General features: G+C 44.4%; 1 protein-coding gene across 1 annotated transcript in view; it reads right to left on the reverse strand.

Annotated features, from left to right (window-relative positions):
* Mertk (MER proto-oncogene, tyrosine kinase) overlaps window positions 1-17245 on the reverse strand; it is a 136734-nt gene that overhangs the window by 92690 nt on the left and 26799 nt on the right. The window contains exons 2-4 of the mRNA XM_045147566.1: window positions 16542-16962; window positions 6937-7037; window positions 3350-3523 (exon numbers count right to left, since the gene is read on the reverse strand). Of these exons, the coding sequence (XP_045003501.1) occupies window positions 3350-3523; window positions 6937-7037; window positions 16542-16962 (696 nt within the window). The remainder of the gene's footprint in view (window positions 1-3349; window positions 3524-6936; window positions 7038-16541; window positions 16963-17245) is intronic.

Genomic DNA, 17245 nt, shown 5'->3' on the forward strand with positions numbered 1-17245 from the left:
GAACCGAACCTAGGTCCTTTGGCTTTGCCAGCAAGTGCCTTAACTGCTAAGCCATCTCTTCAGCTCTTGGGTAGTTTCTTTAGCAGTGAGACGCATACCTACCTCTAACCCACCAATTCCTTTTGTGAGTACTTGTTTAGAACAAGTAAAAACATGTTATCACCCAAAAGATTTACACACAAATATCCGTAGCTACTTTACTCATAACAGCCAATAGCCACATGCATCCCATATTTTCATTGAACAAATGGCTAAACAAAAGCAGCCCATTCACATAATAGAGGAATATATATAATAAAAAAACACAAAACATGATACAAAAACAAATAAAACTATCATGTTGCACAAGCAAAGGCCACTACAGAAAACTATATACTTTATATTCTATTTGTCTAGTGTTCAAGAGCAGGACAAACCTCAAGAAGTTGTACACTTATGCTCTATATATTTAATGTATGGAAATTTACCTCAAGGAAATACTTTTTTTTTTTTAACATTGGGTCTTACTTCATAGCTCAACCTGGTCTTGAACTTGGGATCCTCCTATCTCAGCCTCCCAAAGGCTAGAATTTAAGATGTATGTCTCCACAACCTGCCTTTCAAATTTAGTCTTGCTAAATGTGGTAGCACATGTCTGTAATCTTAGCACCTAGGAGGTAGAGGCAGAAGGATTCCAAATGCAAGGCCAGTCTTGGCTACACAGTAAGCTCAAAGGCAGCCTGGGTAACAAGACCCTGTTTCACAAACTAAAGAAATAACAAATAAACTTTCCTTAGAGAAAAGATGACTGTTAGTTAGAGCAATCATCCTGCAGGAAACATGGAGAATATAATTTTAAATTGATTTTGAAGGTTGGGGAGATGGCTCAGAGGTTAAAGGCATTTGCTTGAAGCCCGCTGGCCTGGGCCCAATTTCCCAGCATCCACAGAGAGCTGACTGTAAAGCTGCACATGCATCTGAAGCCCCAGTGCGCCTATTACAACATAAGGTAGAGCCAAAAAGGTCTAAAGCTAACAAGCCAGCTAGTCTGACATTCCTGTGAAGTCTGGCAGTTTGTTTGCAGCAGCAAGAGGCCCTGTCTCAAAGAAAGTGTAACACAGACACCTCACGTTTCCCTCTGACCTCCACACACATGCTGCGGCACGTGTGCCTACCGACACACACACACACAGACACACAAATAATATTTTTAATATTTTATTTTTATTTATTTGTTTGAGAGAGAGAAAGAGGCAGAAAGAGAGAATGGGTGCACCAGGGCCTCCAGCCACTGCAAACAAACTCCAGATGCATGAGCCACCTTGTGCATCTGGCTTTATGTGGATCGTGAGGAACTGAATCGAGGTCCCTTGGTTTTGCAGGCAAGTACCTTAACCACTAAGCAATCTCTCCAGCCCCATAAATAAATTTTGAACACAGAAATTCATGAGCTATCAATTCCTTGGAGAAATTCAAAGAATACTCATACGAAGGTTTAACAAAACAATTTTCTGTCATTCTCCCACAGGCAGACGTTACAAGAGGATCCGGAGACCATGCTTAGGGGCTAGCATTCACTTGTTCATTTGTCTCCCACACACATGTTCACTGAGCACAGCTCGCAGTCAGGCCTGCTGAGGCACTGGCATGCAGTGGTAAGTGGGGTCCCCAGTGAGCACACACTCTCTAAGAAGCCAGGCAAGGAAATCATGGAAGAAAACATGATGATAGACTCTGACAAGTGTAACGAAACACGCATACAAGATGAGACTGGGAGTCAATAAAGGGGTGAGGGAATCCAAAACTAGCAGTGACCAGGGTAATAAGGAAAGGCCTCTCTCCAGAAGTGATCTAAGAGTTGTGTGATAGGACAAAGGTCAGATAAAAGAACACTGTGGGCAACAGAAGCAATGGTGCAAAGGTCCCGGGCAGGGAGAAGTGCGATGGGCCTGAAGAAATGGAAGATTCACTGTGAAAGGAGCACGGCGGAGAGGGTGCTGGGGAGAGAGCTGGGCAGGAATCAGAGCGCACGGAGACTGTGGAGGCAAGGAGGGATTCCAGGTGAGTCTGTAACAAAGAGAAGCCGCTGGAGGAGTTGCAGCAGATAGGTGAGGTGCTCTGCTGCTGGGGTGACTGGAGAGATGTGGGGACAAGGAGACAAAGCAGAGACCAGTTAGGAAGCCACTGCAGTGGAGCTGGCAAAGACTGGTGGTGGTGTGCCAGAGCACCAGCAGTGGGAAGGAGAGAGGAGGAGAAAAGGCAGACTTCGCCACACTGGAGAAGCAGGACTCGAAGAACTGCTGATGCCTTGCGCATGAAAAATGAGGAAGGGAAGGATGGCCAAATGGTGATATTTGCTAATAAGCAGGGGAATTCTGAGGCAGCATAAATTTAGGGGGAAATCAAAAGTTGCATTTTAAGATGCCTGTGTACTCAACAAGTGGAAATGTCACGGAGGCGGCTGGGCACAGAAGCCTAAAGCTTGGGAGAGAGGGCAGGGCCAGAGATGCAGATTTCCAGGTCATCATCACATGGGTGACACTGAAGCCGGCCAAGAAACTGGGCCAGGTGGGCGGAGAGCAGAATGAGAAGCAGTCCAGGACTGAGCTGAGCACTGGACATTCACAACTGCCCCAGCGACACAGGAGGAGCAATGAAGAGGGAAGCAAGCCAGGATCCTGTTTTTGAAAGTCTGTCTTCTCAGGCCTAGAATTGCCATAGGCACACAGCAGACCCTCTTAAAGCATTTTCTGAATGCATGAAGGAGACAGGGAGCAGGGCGACCTAGCCAGATGTTCCTCAGAGAGGCCATCAGAGGAGTGACAGAGGAGCCCTCTGGCCTTACTGGCACCGGAAGTGTCAGTGGCACTACTGACAAGAGCTTGTCCAAGTCCAGGAACAAAGCCAAAGCACTCTGGTTTGTATGGAAATCAAGATGGCTATGGAATGTCAACTCACCAACAATCCCACCATGACACACACACTTCCTGCCACAGTGCCCCATGACCACTCCATTTTTTGGCTTCTAACCACACTGAGGACTTTTCCATAAGTATAAGCTCTGCCAGGCAGGCAAAGCCATGCTTCAAGGCTCTGGCCACCAGGGGGCTGGGATTCTGACCAACTCAGCCATCCACACCATTGAGGGCACTCACCCACCTCTAAACCCTGGCCAGGGATTCTTACACTTGTGAGTCCCACCTGATTTCCCATCCACCTGTTCCCCTGTATCAGCTGCACATCTGTGTTTTCATCCTCAGTCCACTGCCCTCTGATGACACGTGGCCAAGGTCTACCAATGTTATGATCCCTCCACTGATAGAGAAAAATGAATGAATTAAAGATGAATGAACACCATGCTTAGACTTACCAGGTACAGTTAGAACAGATGGGGACTTTTCTGGCTTTTCATTTACACGGCTGCTATTCTGAATCCAGAAAATGTAGACAGGCTCAGGTGGACCCACGGCCTGGCAAGTGAGGTTGAAGGCTGTGTTTCTGGTGACATTCATGCTCTCCGGCTGCTTGGTGAAGTGAGGAAGTCCTGCAGAAAAAGGGTGGGAACAAAGCATGTTCTCAGGAGCCTGGGTATGTGACACCAGGAGGTTACTCCATCTCAAGTAATGAAATGGCCAGTGGCTGCCTCCTTGGTGTGAGGAAAGATCATAGAGAATCATTCCTCCTGGTTCATCTCAAGCCTGCTTTCTAGTACACTTTCCCATAAGGGCTGTCAATAGTGATTCAGAACTGTTTTGGCCAAAAGGGAGACTCTAGGCACTCTGGAGTTAGGTATTACTTAAATGCCTGAGACTGGTTGGCAGGTTTTCAGTATTTCTCACCAAAGCAAACACAGAATAAACACAAAACTACATCATAAGTCTGCTCCAGTCTATGGTGTGTGTGACTTTCAGATGGGTGATGATGGGTTTTGAAATCTGTACCTCTGGGGCTGTGAGTATGGCTCAGTGGTAGAACATGTGGTCAGCATGTGCAAAACCCTGAGTTCAAGGCTAAGCATTCACACAGACCCAATTCCAAACACTTGTGTAAGGCTGGATAGGTTATGAAGCACATTCCCTTGAAAACAAAAGTCAGTTTCACAGTTATAAATAATCCTTAGCTCTACTGCAATTCCCAAACCAGGCCTATAAGGGAGCTTGTAAGGGAATTCCTCCGAAAGCCAGTCAGTACTTATTTGGAGCATGTTCCCAAAATCTTAATAGGTCAAGTTGCCTGTCCTCAGGCGTTTGAATTGTGGGTGGTATTTTTCTTCCCCTTCTGGGAAGAGGTAAATTAGGATGTCATAAATCTGGTTCCAACAGGAATACTGTGGAAAATAAGTAAAAATGGATTTTTGTGTGTGTACATTTTCAAAACTCTACATAGACTTCCCATGTCCCTTCCTGGGTATTTTTTTTTGGGGGGGGGGAGAGGGGATCCCTGACAAGTAAAATGTCCTCTAAATACCTTTTTCTAGATCAGTACTACATGCAAGAGACACCTTCACACTGGCTACTAGCTATTCGGCCTGGGATGGACCCAAAGCAAAAACCCACATGGGACTATTCTGAGAGGCCTCCATTCCTGTCTTCCTTCTGCACTCTCTCACTCACTCCTTCCCCTGCCCTCTCCCTCTCTCAAGCCTCCTGTAGCACTAATGGGCATCAAGTTCAGGTTCAGATAAAAATGGGCAACAAAAGAGACTGATAGTGGGAGTGCAGTTACACAGGGTACAGAAGATAAAAAAGGGAAAGTGATGAGGTGGGAAAGCCGACAGGGGCACCAGGAAAGCAGATGCAGACCCCAGCGGGGGAGTTGAGAGCAGAACTTAGATCAGTAATCAAGGCACAGGCACGGCCTTTCTTTTCTTTTCTCTCTTTTTTTTCAAGGTAGGGTTTCACTCTAGCCCAGGCTGACCTGGAATTCATTATGTAGTCTCAGGGTGGCCTCGAACTCACACCAATCCTCCTACCTCTGCCTCCCAAGTGCTGGGATTAAAGGCATGCGGCTACCACACCCGGCTTAGGCACAGCCTTTCGTGATAGGCCCTGTCACTGCACAGCCAGGTACGCAGCTCACTTGGCCTGTTCACCTGGACACCTAGCTCACAATTCCCACTGGCATTCAAGTTCAAGGGCAGAGACTGACTGACGTGAGAATGTGGCTTCAGTCCCCATCCCATGAACTCACGTGTGATGTCATGAGATATATGGTGGAATTTCCTCTGAATTATATACCTGGGGAAACTTGTGAGACCCTAAGTGGGCAAAGCAGTCCCAGGCTGAGCTGGCAGCCCCCTTTAGGAAAAGCACCAACTTCTGTGTGTGTGCCAAGACACATGCAAGACAGGAAAAGATGCTGAATAGTAACAAATGGCCCATTGACAAGAGAGTGAGATCTGGTGCCAACACCGAGGACTAGCCCATCCAATATTTCTGCCTCCTAAAAGGAGGTCTTCAACTGGTGTTTTGGTTTTTGTTGTTGTTTTGGTTGGTTTTGGTTTGGGGTTTTTTTTTGGTTTTGTTTTTGTTTTCGTTTTTTATTTTTCAAGATAGCGTCTCACTCTAGCCAGGGTGACTTGTAATTCAGAATTCACTATGTAGTCTCAGCTGGCCTAGAACTCATGGTGATTTTCCTACCTCTATCTCCCAAATGCTGGGATTAAAAGCATGCACCACCATACCCGGCTGACTTCAACATTTTAGAAATGACAAATACAGTTAGGTTTGGTGGCACATGCCTTTAATCCCATAACTTGGGAGGCAGAGATAATAGGATCACTGTGAGTTTAAGGCCAGTCTGAGATAACACAGTGAATTCCAGGTCAGCCTGGGCTAGAGTGAGACCCTACAACAACAACAAAGACACGGCTGGAGAGATGGCTTAGCAGTTAAGGCACTTGCCAGCAAAGCCTAAGGACTCATGTTCAACTCTCCAGGTTCCACATACGTCAGATGCACATGGTGATGCAAACACGCAAGGTCATGCATGTGCACAAGGTGGTGCATGTATCTGGAGTTTGATTACTGTGGCTGCAGGCCCTGGTGTACCAATTCTCTCTTTCTCTTTCTTGCTCTTGATCTCTCATATATAAAAGAGGACAGTCTATTGGGTTTGCCTAAATTTTTTTTTTAAATGGCAAATAACTTATGGCCAAGGAAGTCCATCGTCTCTTTTAATCTCACCTTTCACACTAGTATGGCACTCAAGCTTTATGTATTGGATCAACTGCATCATTAAGGTTTAAAAAGAGAGTTGGGGGGAGGGGCGGGCATGGTGGTGCATACCTTTAATCCCAGCACTTGGGAGGCAGAGGTAGGAGGATCGCCATGAGTTCAAGGCCACCCTGAGACTACTTAGTGAATTCCACGTCAGCCTGACCAGAGTGAGCCCCCCCAAAAAGAGGGCTGGGCATGGTGGTGCACGCCTTTCATCCTAGCACTTGAGAAGCAGAAGGAGGAGAATCGTCCTGAATTCGATGCCAGCCTGAGACTACATAGTGAATTCCAGTTCAACCTGGGCTACAGTGAGACCCTACTTTGACAAACCAAAAGAAGGAAGTTTAAAAAGAAGGGCTAGACAGATGGCTTAGCAGTTAAGGTGCTTGCCCGTGAAGCCTAAGGACCCAGGTTTGATTCCCCAGGTCCCACATAAGCCAGATGCACATGGTGGCAAATGAGTCTGGAGTTCATTTGCAGTAGCATGCCCATTCTCTCCTGTGCTCACTCACACACTCTCTTTCCCCCTTCCTTCCTCCTTCTGTCCCTCCCCTCTCTGTCTTAAATAGATTTTTTTTTAAGTTGAAAAAGAGGAATATCTTATGATATTTCAATGCTGAAAGGTTATATACAGAGGTGCAAGTGGATGGACCACCCCTAAGTGTCACACAGGGAACAATAATCTAGGCTCTAAAACAAACAGCTCTTAGGCAACAGGCCACTCTGGCTTTGGACTTACCTTGAACTTCCAAGTAGATGGGGTCAGACACAATCTCTTCACTGTTCACTTTCATCTTACAGATATATGACCCATTATCCGAGCGCTGCACACTGGCGATGCTTCAAGGAAAAGCACAGAAGAGATGTACAGTGACTAACCTTTGCATCCCTATTACAGGACCAGAAAATTCTTCCACTTCTCTTATACACTAGGATGCTTTGTTAACGTCATGTGCCAACTTGGCTGAGCCACAGCATCCAGTTGTCCAGATGTTGCTATCAGGTACTTCTCAGACATGACTGGCATTTAAGTTGTCACCTTTTGAGAAAAGCAGATTACCCTTCCCAAAGTGGGTGGGCTTTAGCTAGTCAGCTGAAGGCCTGATAAGACTGAGGCCCCCTGAGGAAGAGGGGCTTCTGCCTCCAAACGGCCTCAACACTCAAGACTACAGTGTCACCTTTTCCACAGGTCTCCAACCCACACCTTACTGAGTTCAGATTTTCCAGTGGCCACTACAGTGTGAATTTTGTAATATAACCTCTTCCATTATAAACATATATCTCCCATTGGTTCCATTTCTGTTGGGAATTCCAACTAACACACACACTATCTGTCACCTATCTTGATTTCCATGGCAGATTCTACCACCAGGGCTTTGGTAGAGACATTTTGGAAATTTGTGAAATTGTTTTTGTCAGTCACAATGACTAAGGGATTACCATTGATTATACAGTATATTAGGTGTATCCAACCTTTGTGCATTGTAAAATGCTATAATCATCTACAAAGTTTAAAATTAAGAATGGTGCAATTGAGTTATAAAAGAAAAAGAAATCTCAACGTTTTAAGTAGGTTTATGATTTTATGTCAGGCCACATTCATAGTTATCTCATCCAGAAAATGGCTACTTGTGGCACAGGATCTGAACACTGGACATGCCTAGAAAGACAAACTAGGGCTGGAGAAATGGCTTAGTGGTTAAGGCACTAGCCTGCAAAACTGAATGACCCAAGTTCAATTCCCCAGGACCCACAGAAGCCAGCTGCACAAGGTGATGCATGCATCTGGAATTCATTCACAGAAGCTGGAGGCCCTGTCAAACCCATTCTCTCTCAGCTGAGTCAGTGGCTTTAGGGTCAATGAAAGACCTTGTCTCAAAAACAAGGTGAAGAACAATTTTGGAAGATAGCTGATATCAACTTCTGGCCTGAACACACATGCACATACAATGTGCACACAAATGTGTATGTACATGTGTACCCACAAAAATATGAACAAGCATATGCACATTAAATAATAATGATAATAATAAGAATAAAGACAGCCTGGGCTACCACCACCTGCTTTCCACATTTCCAAATGTGTTTATAAATATCAGTGATACAATATACATGAAGGCTGCACCTATTTGGGCATGTGAAGGACAGAGAGGAGGGATCTTCAAATATTATCAGACAGATGCTCTGCTTTGCGAGGGAGGATGGCATCATGGGTCCAAAAGCACTGTTCATTGGACCTAGCAAAGAAGACCATGACTAGGGCAAAGAAGGGAAGGAAAGGGGAGGAGGCCTACTTTTCTTCTTACAAAACATCCAACCTTCAACTTGCAAAGCGATGACACCTCAGGTCTCAGAGTTCAGGAAGCTGTGAAAGGCGGTGTGGCTCCATCCTGGCCTATGACACAAGGAACAGACTGCATACTTGGACTGCAGAAATTAGAATACGCAGAATGAGCTGGAGTACCCTAAGCCAATGAGCCAGGAAAATCCAGTCCAGAAATAGAAAAGGAGCAGGCAGGACTCTGACCACAACCCAAACTTCACCCTCAGGAGGTGTTAGTAACCCATTCCTGGACAGAGCATGCATCTGATCCACTTCACCTGTTACAGTAAGATTTCCATAAGTAGTTCTACGGTTTCTTAGACATCCCTGTCAAGATCCCCCCTTGGGAAGGCAGGGTGTGGAGAGGGGCCAAAGATAAGAGGAGTGGCTGTTCCCAGGCCTCCTTCTTTCCCTGCTGAATCAGGAGGCAGGGTCCCTGTAGAGGCTCCAGGGCAAAGGTTCTGAGTTCAAAACAATAAACTGGGGCTACTCCAGGATTGAAAGCAGTTCCGGAAAGAACATGAAAAGAAGGAGAATTCAAGAAAATGCCCAGAACTGAGATCCCCAGGGTGGGCAGCACAGTGGGAAAGAAAAGACCCACTAAGAGTCTTCACTAGGAAACACTCCACCTCTGAGATGAAGTGAAGATTATAAAGGCTTCCAGAGGGAAGGAGTGCAGGCTACCTGTGGTGAACTAGGTCCTTAGCTCACTTGGCAAGAACAGCTCTGGGAATTCTGAGACTTCAAAGGAAATAAATCAATGAGTTTAAAATTACAACAGGAAATTCCTTTCCTTTTTCAATTCTGTATCCACCAAACTACCTCAAGGTCAGGGCGAGGAAAAAGGGCCTTTTCAGGTCTGTGAGACCCAGGAAGAGAAAACGCTCCATGCTCAAAAGAGGGAAATGGGGGATGAGGGCTCCAAGAAACAGACACACAGGACCCCAGGAAGGATAGAGTAGGTGTATTCAGAATGACAGAGAAGGAGGAAAGTGGCACGTGGCTGGGCCTGGACACCCGGACCAGGACATGGAGAGCAACATGAAGCAGGAGGAAGATGGGAGCCAGGAAAGGAATCTGCGTGGGGGAGGGAGGAGCAGTCTTGAAAGGCAGATAGTATTTCCCTCTCGAGTTTAAGGAAGAAACTTTGAAAACTAAACAAGCTACAAGGAAGCAGATTCAGGGAAATCAGAAAGCAAAACGGAAAGGAAATACAGTTACAGTATTACATATGATTCAGATGACAACAGAATTTCTAGTCACAAAAAAGAAAGTGAATGTTGGGTACTGATTTTTACCACAACTATTAGTAACACTTTATTAACTATAGCACAGCATCTTGGGGATGAGCACACACACATAAACATGCAGAGGGTTGTGTGTATACTGAGTATCTCTGAAAAGATAGTTAAGAGATGGGCAACCTCAGCTTCCTATGAGGAGGGAGATGAGGGCAGGGGCGGGGGAAGGTATTTTTTAAACAGTTGGAATGCTTTACCATAGGTATGCTATGCTTTTAAAAAACAGCAAAGGGGGCTGGAGAGATGGCTCAGCAGCCAAGGCACTTGCCTGCAAAGCCAAAGGACCCAGGTTCAGTTTGCCAGTACCCATGGAAAGCCAGATGTACAAGGTGGCACATGCACCTGGAGTTCATTTGCAGGGGCTAGAGGTTGTGGCACACCCATTCTCTATATATCTATCCCCCCCCCCACTCAAATAAATAAATAAATAATAACAGGGGCCTGAGGATGTAGTTCAGTGGTAGAAAATTTGTACAGCATGGCATTAGAACTCAGGCTCAATTTCCAGTATTGCCTCCCACCTACCTCATGGTTCCAAAATCTCACTGGTTTGGTGAAATACAAACATCTGGACCAAGGAGGCTGAATGAAATGGCAGACTCAGCCAGTGTCTAGACAGGAACCACCTGCCAGGCTGTGGTGCTGGCACTGCAGAAGCCCATCCCCAGAGCAGAGTCAGCTGGGTGAGGCCCGGGACATTCTGTAAGCACGCAGCCAAGCACCTCCATCCCTCAGCAGACTGCCACTGGGCTGGCCTGCAGGACAGTGGTTCCTAAGTATCAGCTACGCTTTCAAATCTTCATTTAAAAATGCAAAGAAGTAATGCTACTGTGTGAATCTATGTGTACATGAGGCACGAGGTTCTTATAGGCAAACTCACAGAGACAAAAGGTGAGATACCAGTTATCAGAGTTTCCATTTGGAAAGATAAAAAAGTTTCATGAATGTTCTTAATACCATTAATATACTCAAAAGGACTAAGATGGTGACTTATTTTCCATACAGTTTACCACACTACAAAATAAATAAGTAAATACAAAGACCCTCCACAAATAAGTAAATAAATAAATAAATACAAAAACCCTCCAATAAGCTTCCTGTTTTCACTGCCATGGCTCAACAGTGCTAAGCGATTAAAATGGATTATCAAGTGCAAGAACTCTGAGCAAAAAGGAGTCCTGTGAACAGGAAGCAAGTCAGTGGCTCAAGTAGCCAACAACTTTATACATGAAGCCTTGGCTAAAGAAATTATGTTCTCCTTTTCTGGATTTCTGCTCACATGTAAATATATTTTCTTTCTCTTTCTTTCTTTTTTTCCTTTCTATGCTTCCTCTTTTTCCCCTCTCCTTCCTTCTCTCCCCTTCCCTTCCTCTCACTTCCCTTCCTTTCACTTCCCTGACGATGTCCTGCCTTATGGGTCTCTAACTTAAGATTTTCCTGACTCAGCTTTCCAAGTGCTAGGAGTACAAGAATGTCTCACCGCATGTAGCTGGATTCCACTCTTTTGAAAATAATTTTTTAAATATTTTTATTTGAGAGAAAGAGGGAGAAAGAGAGAGAGAAAGGGAGAGAATGGACATTGCAGGGCCTCCAGCCACTGCCAGCGAACTCCAGATGCATGCACATGCACCCCCTGGTGCATCTGGCTTACGTGGGTCCTGGAGAATCAAACCAGGATCCTTTGGCTTTGCAGACAAACGCCTTTACCGCAAAGCCATCTCTCTTCAGCCCTTGAGTCCACTTTTGCTACCATCAAAAGCAGCAAGATAAAGATGTGACAAGAGGCAGTAATCAGGGCCAGGGGAGGTCAAGTGTAAATAAACTCAGGTGCACAGAGCCTTGGGGGACTCTAAACATAGCATCTCCTGATGACAGGAACCTACTCCGAGTCAAGGCTTCAAAGGACGTGGGATGTTGGGCGATGAAACTATGCATTTAGTAGCTTTATAAAAAACTGATTGAGAGGAAAGTCCTTTCAGCGTTAGACACTGGAACTTATGCCAAAATGCAAGTGCACTGGGAATCCCCAGACTAAACAGAAGACAAACACCAACTGTAAATATTCTTGACTCAATAACCCAGTCCTCCAATTTCTAGGGACCTTAATTTTTGCTTGCATTTGAGAGCTGGTCTTTCTAGAATGCTTTTTCTAACCATGGGGAATTTCTATCTAAGCTACTAGTCTTTCCACACAAGATACCAGACAATGAAGGCTAATTTATCCTATAGAAATAGCCTCCCTTAGAGACATGATAGACAAAAGGTAGAACTTATTTCAACCTAAGAAAGTTAATGGTCCTCAACTTATGATGTTGTGACATATAATTTTTGGACTTTGAGATGTTATGAAAGCAATTCTCATTCAGTGTAAATCACATTCCAAATTCTAGACCTTGATCCTTTCTCAGTGGTATAATCCTCTAGTGATGCTAGGAAGTGGTAGTGAGCAACAGCTCCTACTTAGTCTCATGACCAAGAAGGACATAGGTGGCACTCAGCAGTGCGCGGTGTGGCTGAGCTGGTGCGCAGGAAGTTAGCTGTGCTCAACAGCTTTGACTGAGGATCTTTCCGGTTTACAATGGATTCACTGGGATGGAACCTTGTCATAAGCTAAGGAGCATGTCATAAAGTCCTCAATCCTGTCAGTCTCTAGAAACTCACAATGGCTTCATATTTAAAAGATGACTTCAGGAACAAATTGTGCAGTCCTCAATCTGTAGATCTCATCATTTTCAAAATTCATATAAATTCTATCCACAATTATGGGAATTGCTATATATGATATTAATATCTAGTAGAAAAATAGTTCCATGACCTAAGTCTGTTGTGTTTCTCTGTAGAGTTCTCCTGACAACATATACTCTCTACATTTGTGTTCCCTTCTTCTCATACAATCTTATTAGCACATAACCTTAAATAAACATTGTCCAATATTTTTTAATTTCATGTTTTTATTTGGGAAAGGCAAATAGAGAATGGTTGTGCCAGGGCCTTCAGCCACTGCAAATGAACTCCAGATGCATGTGTCACCTTGTGCAATTGGATTTACATAAGTATTGGAGAATCAAACTTGAGTCCTTAGGCTTTGTAGGCAAACACCTTAACCACTGAGCCATTTCTCCAGCCCAATAGTCCAATATTGATAGCAACCCTCCCAAAAAACTGTCAACTCTTAATAAAAGTAATATGTTGGGCTGGACAGATTGCTTAATGGTTATGGTGCTTGCCTAGGAAGCATAAAGACCCAAGTTTGATCCCCTAGTACCCATGTAAGCCAGATACACAAGGTGGCACATGTATCTGGAGTTTGTTTGCACTGGCTAAAGGCCCTGGTGTACCTACTCTCTCTATCTGCCTCTATGTCTCTCCAAATAAATACATTTTTAAAGTGCATACATCAAAAGCCTAAATCAATTTTTCATATGTGTGTGTGGTAAGTTTGAGAATGTGCATACATGTTTATATGTATTTAAGTGCATGTGTGTGTAGTGAGGGGATCAGAGTTCAATAACAGTCGTCTTCCTCAATCGCTCTCCACTTTACCTTTTTCAGACAGGGTCTCTCACTGAACCTACTGCCTCTGTTTCAGCCTTTAGACAACTCCTCATTAGGTGTTTATTCAATTATAGTTTTATTTCTCCCTTCATAAGTTGCGTCTCTGAGTAATTATAAGCCATTTGCTTTCTATAATTGATGCAGAAAAAGACACAATGAAATCTCCTGAGTGATTACTGACTGAGAAGGGCAGTCCAAGATACCCTGACAGAAAAAAACAAACCAAGAGAAATCATGAAAGCTTGTCTTTGCCCCAAGACAGAACATATCTAGTGGAAATATTGACAAGCTAAATTCTGATCAGAGCTGTCATTGTGAGGTAGTTTTCTGAAAAGGAAACAAAATGATTCACTGAAAGGCATGATACACATGGGCCGCTGCCAAGTGTCAGGTCACAGAAAGTGAAAACATAACAGATCAAAGAGGGCTCCACTCTAGAGTGCAGGGGTGTCAGAGAAGAGGTGCTCACTTTGGCTCCACATTGCCCTGACCTCATTTTAAGCTTGTGATGACCACAGGCCAACCCAGATATTCCACTGTACAAAGAAGACGTGAAGCAAAAGGAAAAAAAAAAAAAAAAGTAGGTTAAAAATGTTGATCTGACCATAGGCGCGTGATTATCAGAGGTGAGGAAGTGAGGAAAAGTAGAAAACAGGCTGTTGGGGCTGTGTGAGGGCCAGAGGGAGGATTCACAGCACCCACAAACACGCACCCAGAATCTCAATGCTTAAGAGGTAGAAATGGGAGCCGGGCGTGGTGATGCACACCTTTAATCCCAGCACTCAGGAGGCAGTGGTAGGAGGATCACCGTGAGTTCAAGGCCACCCTGAGATTACCTAGTGAATTCCAGGTCAGCCAGGGCTAGAGTGAGACCCTACTTTGAAAAAAAAAAAAAAAGAAAGAAAGGTAGAAAGGTGGTGGGAAAATGGTTCAGCGATCAAAGGCGCTTGCTTGCAAAGCCTGATGGTCTGGGATTGATTCTCCAGTACCCATATGCACAAAGTGGCACATGAATCTGGAGCTAATTTGCAGTGGCAAGAGGCTCTGGTGTGTCTATTCCCCTCTCTCATTTTCTCTCTTTGACTCCTTGCAAATAAATACAATATAAAAAAAAAAAAAAACTGGGTGTGGTGGCACATGCCTTTAATCACAGCACTTGGAAGGCAGAGGTAGGAGGATCAAGGAGAGTTCAAGGCCATTCTGAGTCTACATAGTGAATTCCAGGTCAGCCTGGGATAGGATGAGACCCTACCATAAAAAAATATATAGCAAACAAAAACGACTTAAAAAAAAAAAAAGTAGAGACAGGTAGATCCCCAGGGCAAATTGGTGAGTTCTGGGTTTCAGTGAGAGACATTGTCTCAATGAAGAAGGTGGAGAGTACTGAAATGACAGCCAGTGTATGTGTGTATGTATGAACGTATGTATGTACATACATACGTATGTATATATGTACGTACATACGTATCTGCATACAAAGGAAGGGAAAAAGGAAGGAGGGAAGAAGGGAGGGAGGGAAAAGAAAGCTGGATAACAGGTACCAAGCACAGTTCAAGAGAAGGAATCAGTTTTGGTGTTCTATAGCAGTGTATGGGGTAGGGACTACAGCTCACAATACCCTATTACATATATTCTTTTCTTTTTTCAATTGTATTTATGTATTTGAGAGAGTCAGAGACAGAGAGAGAGAGAGAATGGGCATGCTAGGGCCTCTAGCCACTGCAAATGGACTGCAGATTCATGCACCACCTTGTGCATCTGGCTTATGTGGGTCTTGGGGAATCGAACTGAGGTTTGGCTTTGCAGGCAAGCATCTTAACTGCTAAGCCATCTCTTTAGCCCCTATTATATATATTCTATGAAGCTCTAGAAGACAGGAGCTTGAAGGATCCAAATACAAAGAAATGATAAAGGAAATATTAATTATTCTGATTTGATTAGCACATGTTGTAGATTTGCCACACTGTACCTCATCAATATGCACAATTGATACATGTTAACAAAAATAAATACATAAAAAAACAAGAAATAACAAGTGAGGGAAAAGTAACAAGCAAAACCTACTCCAGGTAAGAAGGAAAGATTAGAAAATACCACTAAAGATGTGGTAAGAAGACGGGTGGCCAGCTCACAATCTACATCCTCTGAAACAAGGTGGCTCATGAGAGCAAAATAGTCCAGATACATGGCTTATTGCTGTCATCCTAACTTATCAACTTTGTCCTTGCAAAGGAGAGGGGGATTCTGACATGATGGCTGAAGTTCTGTCTCACCCCCAGGCCTTTCCTTGTGCCACCCTGCAGGAGGGCTGCGTCAGCACCGTAAGGGAAAGGGTAGGAAGGCAGAGGACACAGGGCCAACGAAAGGCCGGGGAGGACTGCACTGTTTTACAGTTCCCACAACCGTCAAATGACTGCGAATATCTGCTCAGATTCCTCAAAAGCTACTTTCCAAGCTGGTTGTGATGACACACACCTGTAACCCCAACTCTTGGGATATAGAGGCAGAGATTCAGGAGTTTAATACCAGCCTCAGTTATACAGGGAGTTCAAAGCCAAGTCAAGTTATATGAGACCCTGTCTCAAAACAACCACCTCTTTCCCTTTGGGCTGGGGTAATCACTCAGTGGTAGAAAGTGTACTTTTCCACAGTTTCCCATTTTCTGGGAGATCTTGGATCTAGTTGTACTTGCTGCTGACCTGTGGATGAGGTGAGAGCTAACCTTCCCAGTCCCAAGAATTTATTAGCCAACAGTTATGTAGGGCAAAGCTTGATTTAAAAGCATACCTCCATACTTTAAGTGGATCAAAGTTGCTAAAACAGAAAAGTCTTTTTTTTGTGGGGGGGGGTGGAGGGAGGCTTTTGTTTTTGAGTCAGCATTACCATATATAATGGCATTTAAAAAGAAATAGAGGGCTGGAGAGATGGTTTAGTGGTTAAGCACTTGTCTGTGAAGCCTAAGGATACCAGTTCGAGGCTCAGTTCCCCAGTACGCATGTAAGCCAGATGCACAAGGTGAAGCATGCAGCTGGAGTTCGTTTGCAGTGGCTAAAGGCCCTGGTGTGCCCATTCTCTCTCTCTTTCTGCCTCTTTCTCTATCTGTCTCTCTTAAATAAACAAACAAAGAAACAAATAAATAAATAGAAAGAAAGAAAGAATACGTACCTGAAAGATGCAATTATTGATGTCCCTTCATCATCAGGATAAAACTGCGTAATGGAATGATGTGCCCCAAGCAATTCTTTTCCATCTTTCCACCAAGAAATGCCAGCACTTTCCTGATACATGTTAGGTATATTGATTGAGCAGCTAAATTTGACAGCTTTATGTTCAGAAAGTATGATGTGCCCAATTGTGTGATTAAATGCGAGAGGTGGCAGGCGCTCTGATGCGGCAGAGGTCACCTGGGGAACAGCTGTGTGTGCTGAATGTGGTCTTCCAGTTTGGGATGGTGACAACATCAAGCCATGCTGGTACCCAGTGGAGTGGGGAGAGGAAAATGGCCTGTGGTCAGCTGGTGGGCTCCCGGGGGGAGATCCTGAGGATGGTTGTTCTGTCTTCGTTTCTTTCCCCTCCTCAGCAATGACTGTAAAACAAAACATCTGAGTTTTAGCCATTACAACAATGGAGAAGTGTCTCATCTTCCTAGGCCACAATGAGTGAAAAATAGACACCCTCAGTTCCATTGGAAAAGATGAACAAGAATCTAAGTGGGATGTTATTTACTTGTACTCAAAACACACTTGGGGCTGAAGCAGGGGCGTTAAGAGTCCAAGGCCAGCCTGGGCTATATCATTAGATCTGTCTCAAAAGTCTCAGTGGTTGGTGATGTAACATAGGGGGAGAGCACTTGCCCGGCATGTACAAGA

Source organism: Jaculus jaculus, chromosome 4 (genome assembly GCF_020740685.1).
Source record: "Jaculus jaculus isolate mJacJac1 chromosome 4, mJacJac1.mat.Y.cur, whole genome shotgun sequence".
Lineage (NCBI taxonomy): Eukaryota > Metazoa > Chordata > Mammalia > Rodentia > Dipodidae > Jaculus > Jaculus jaculus.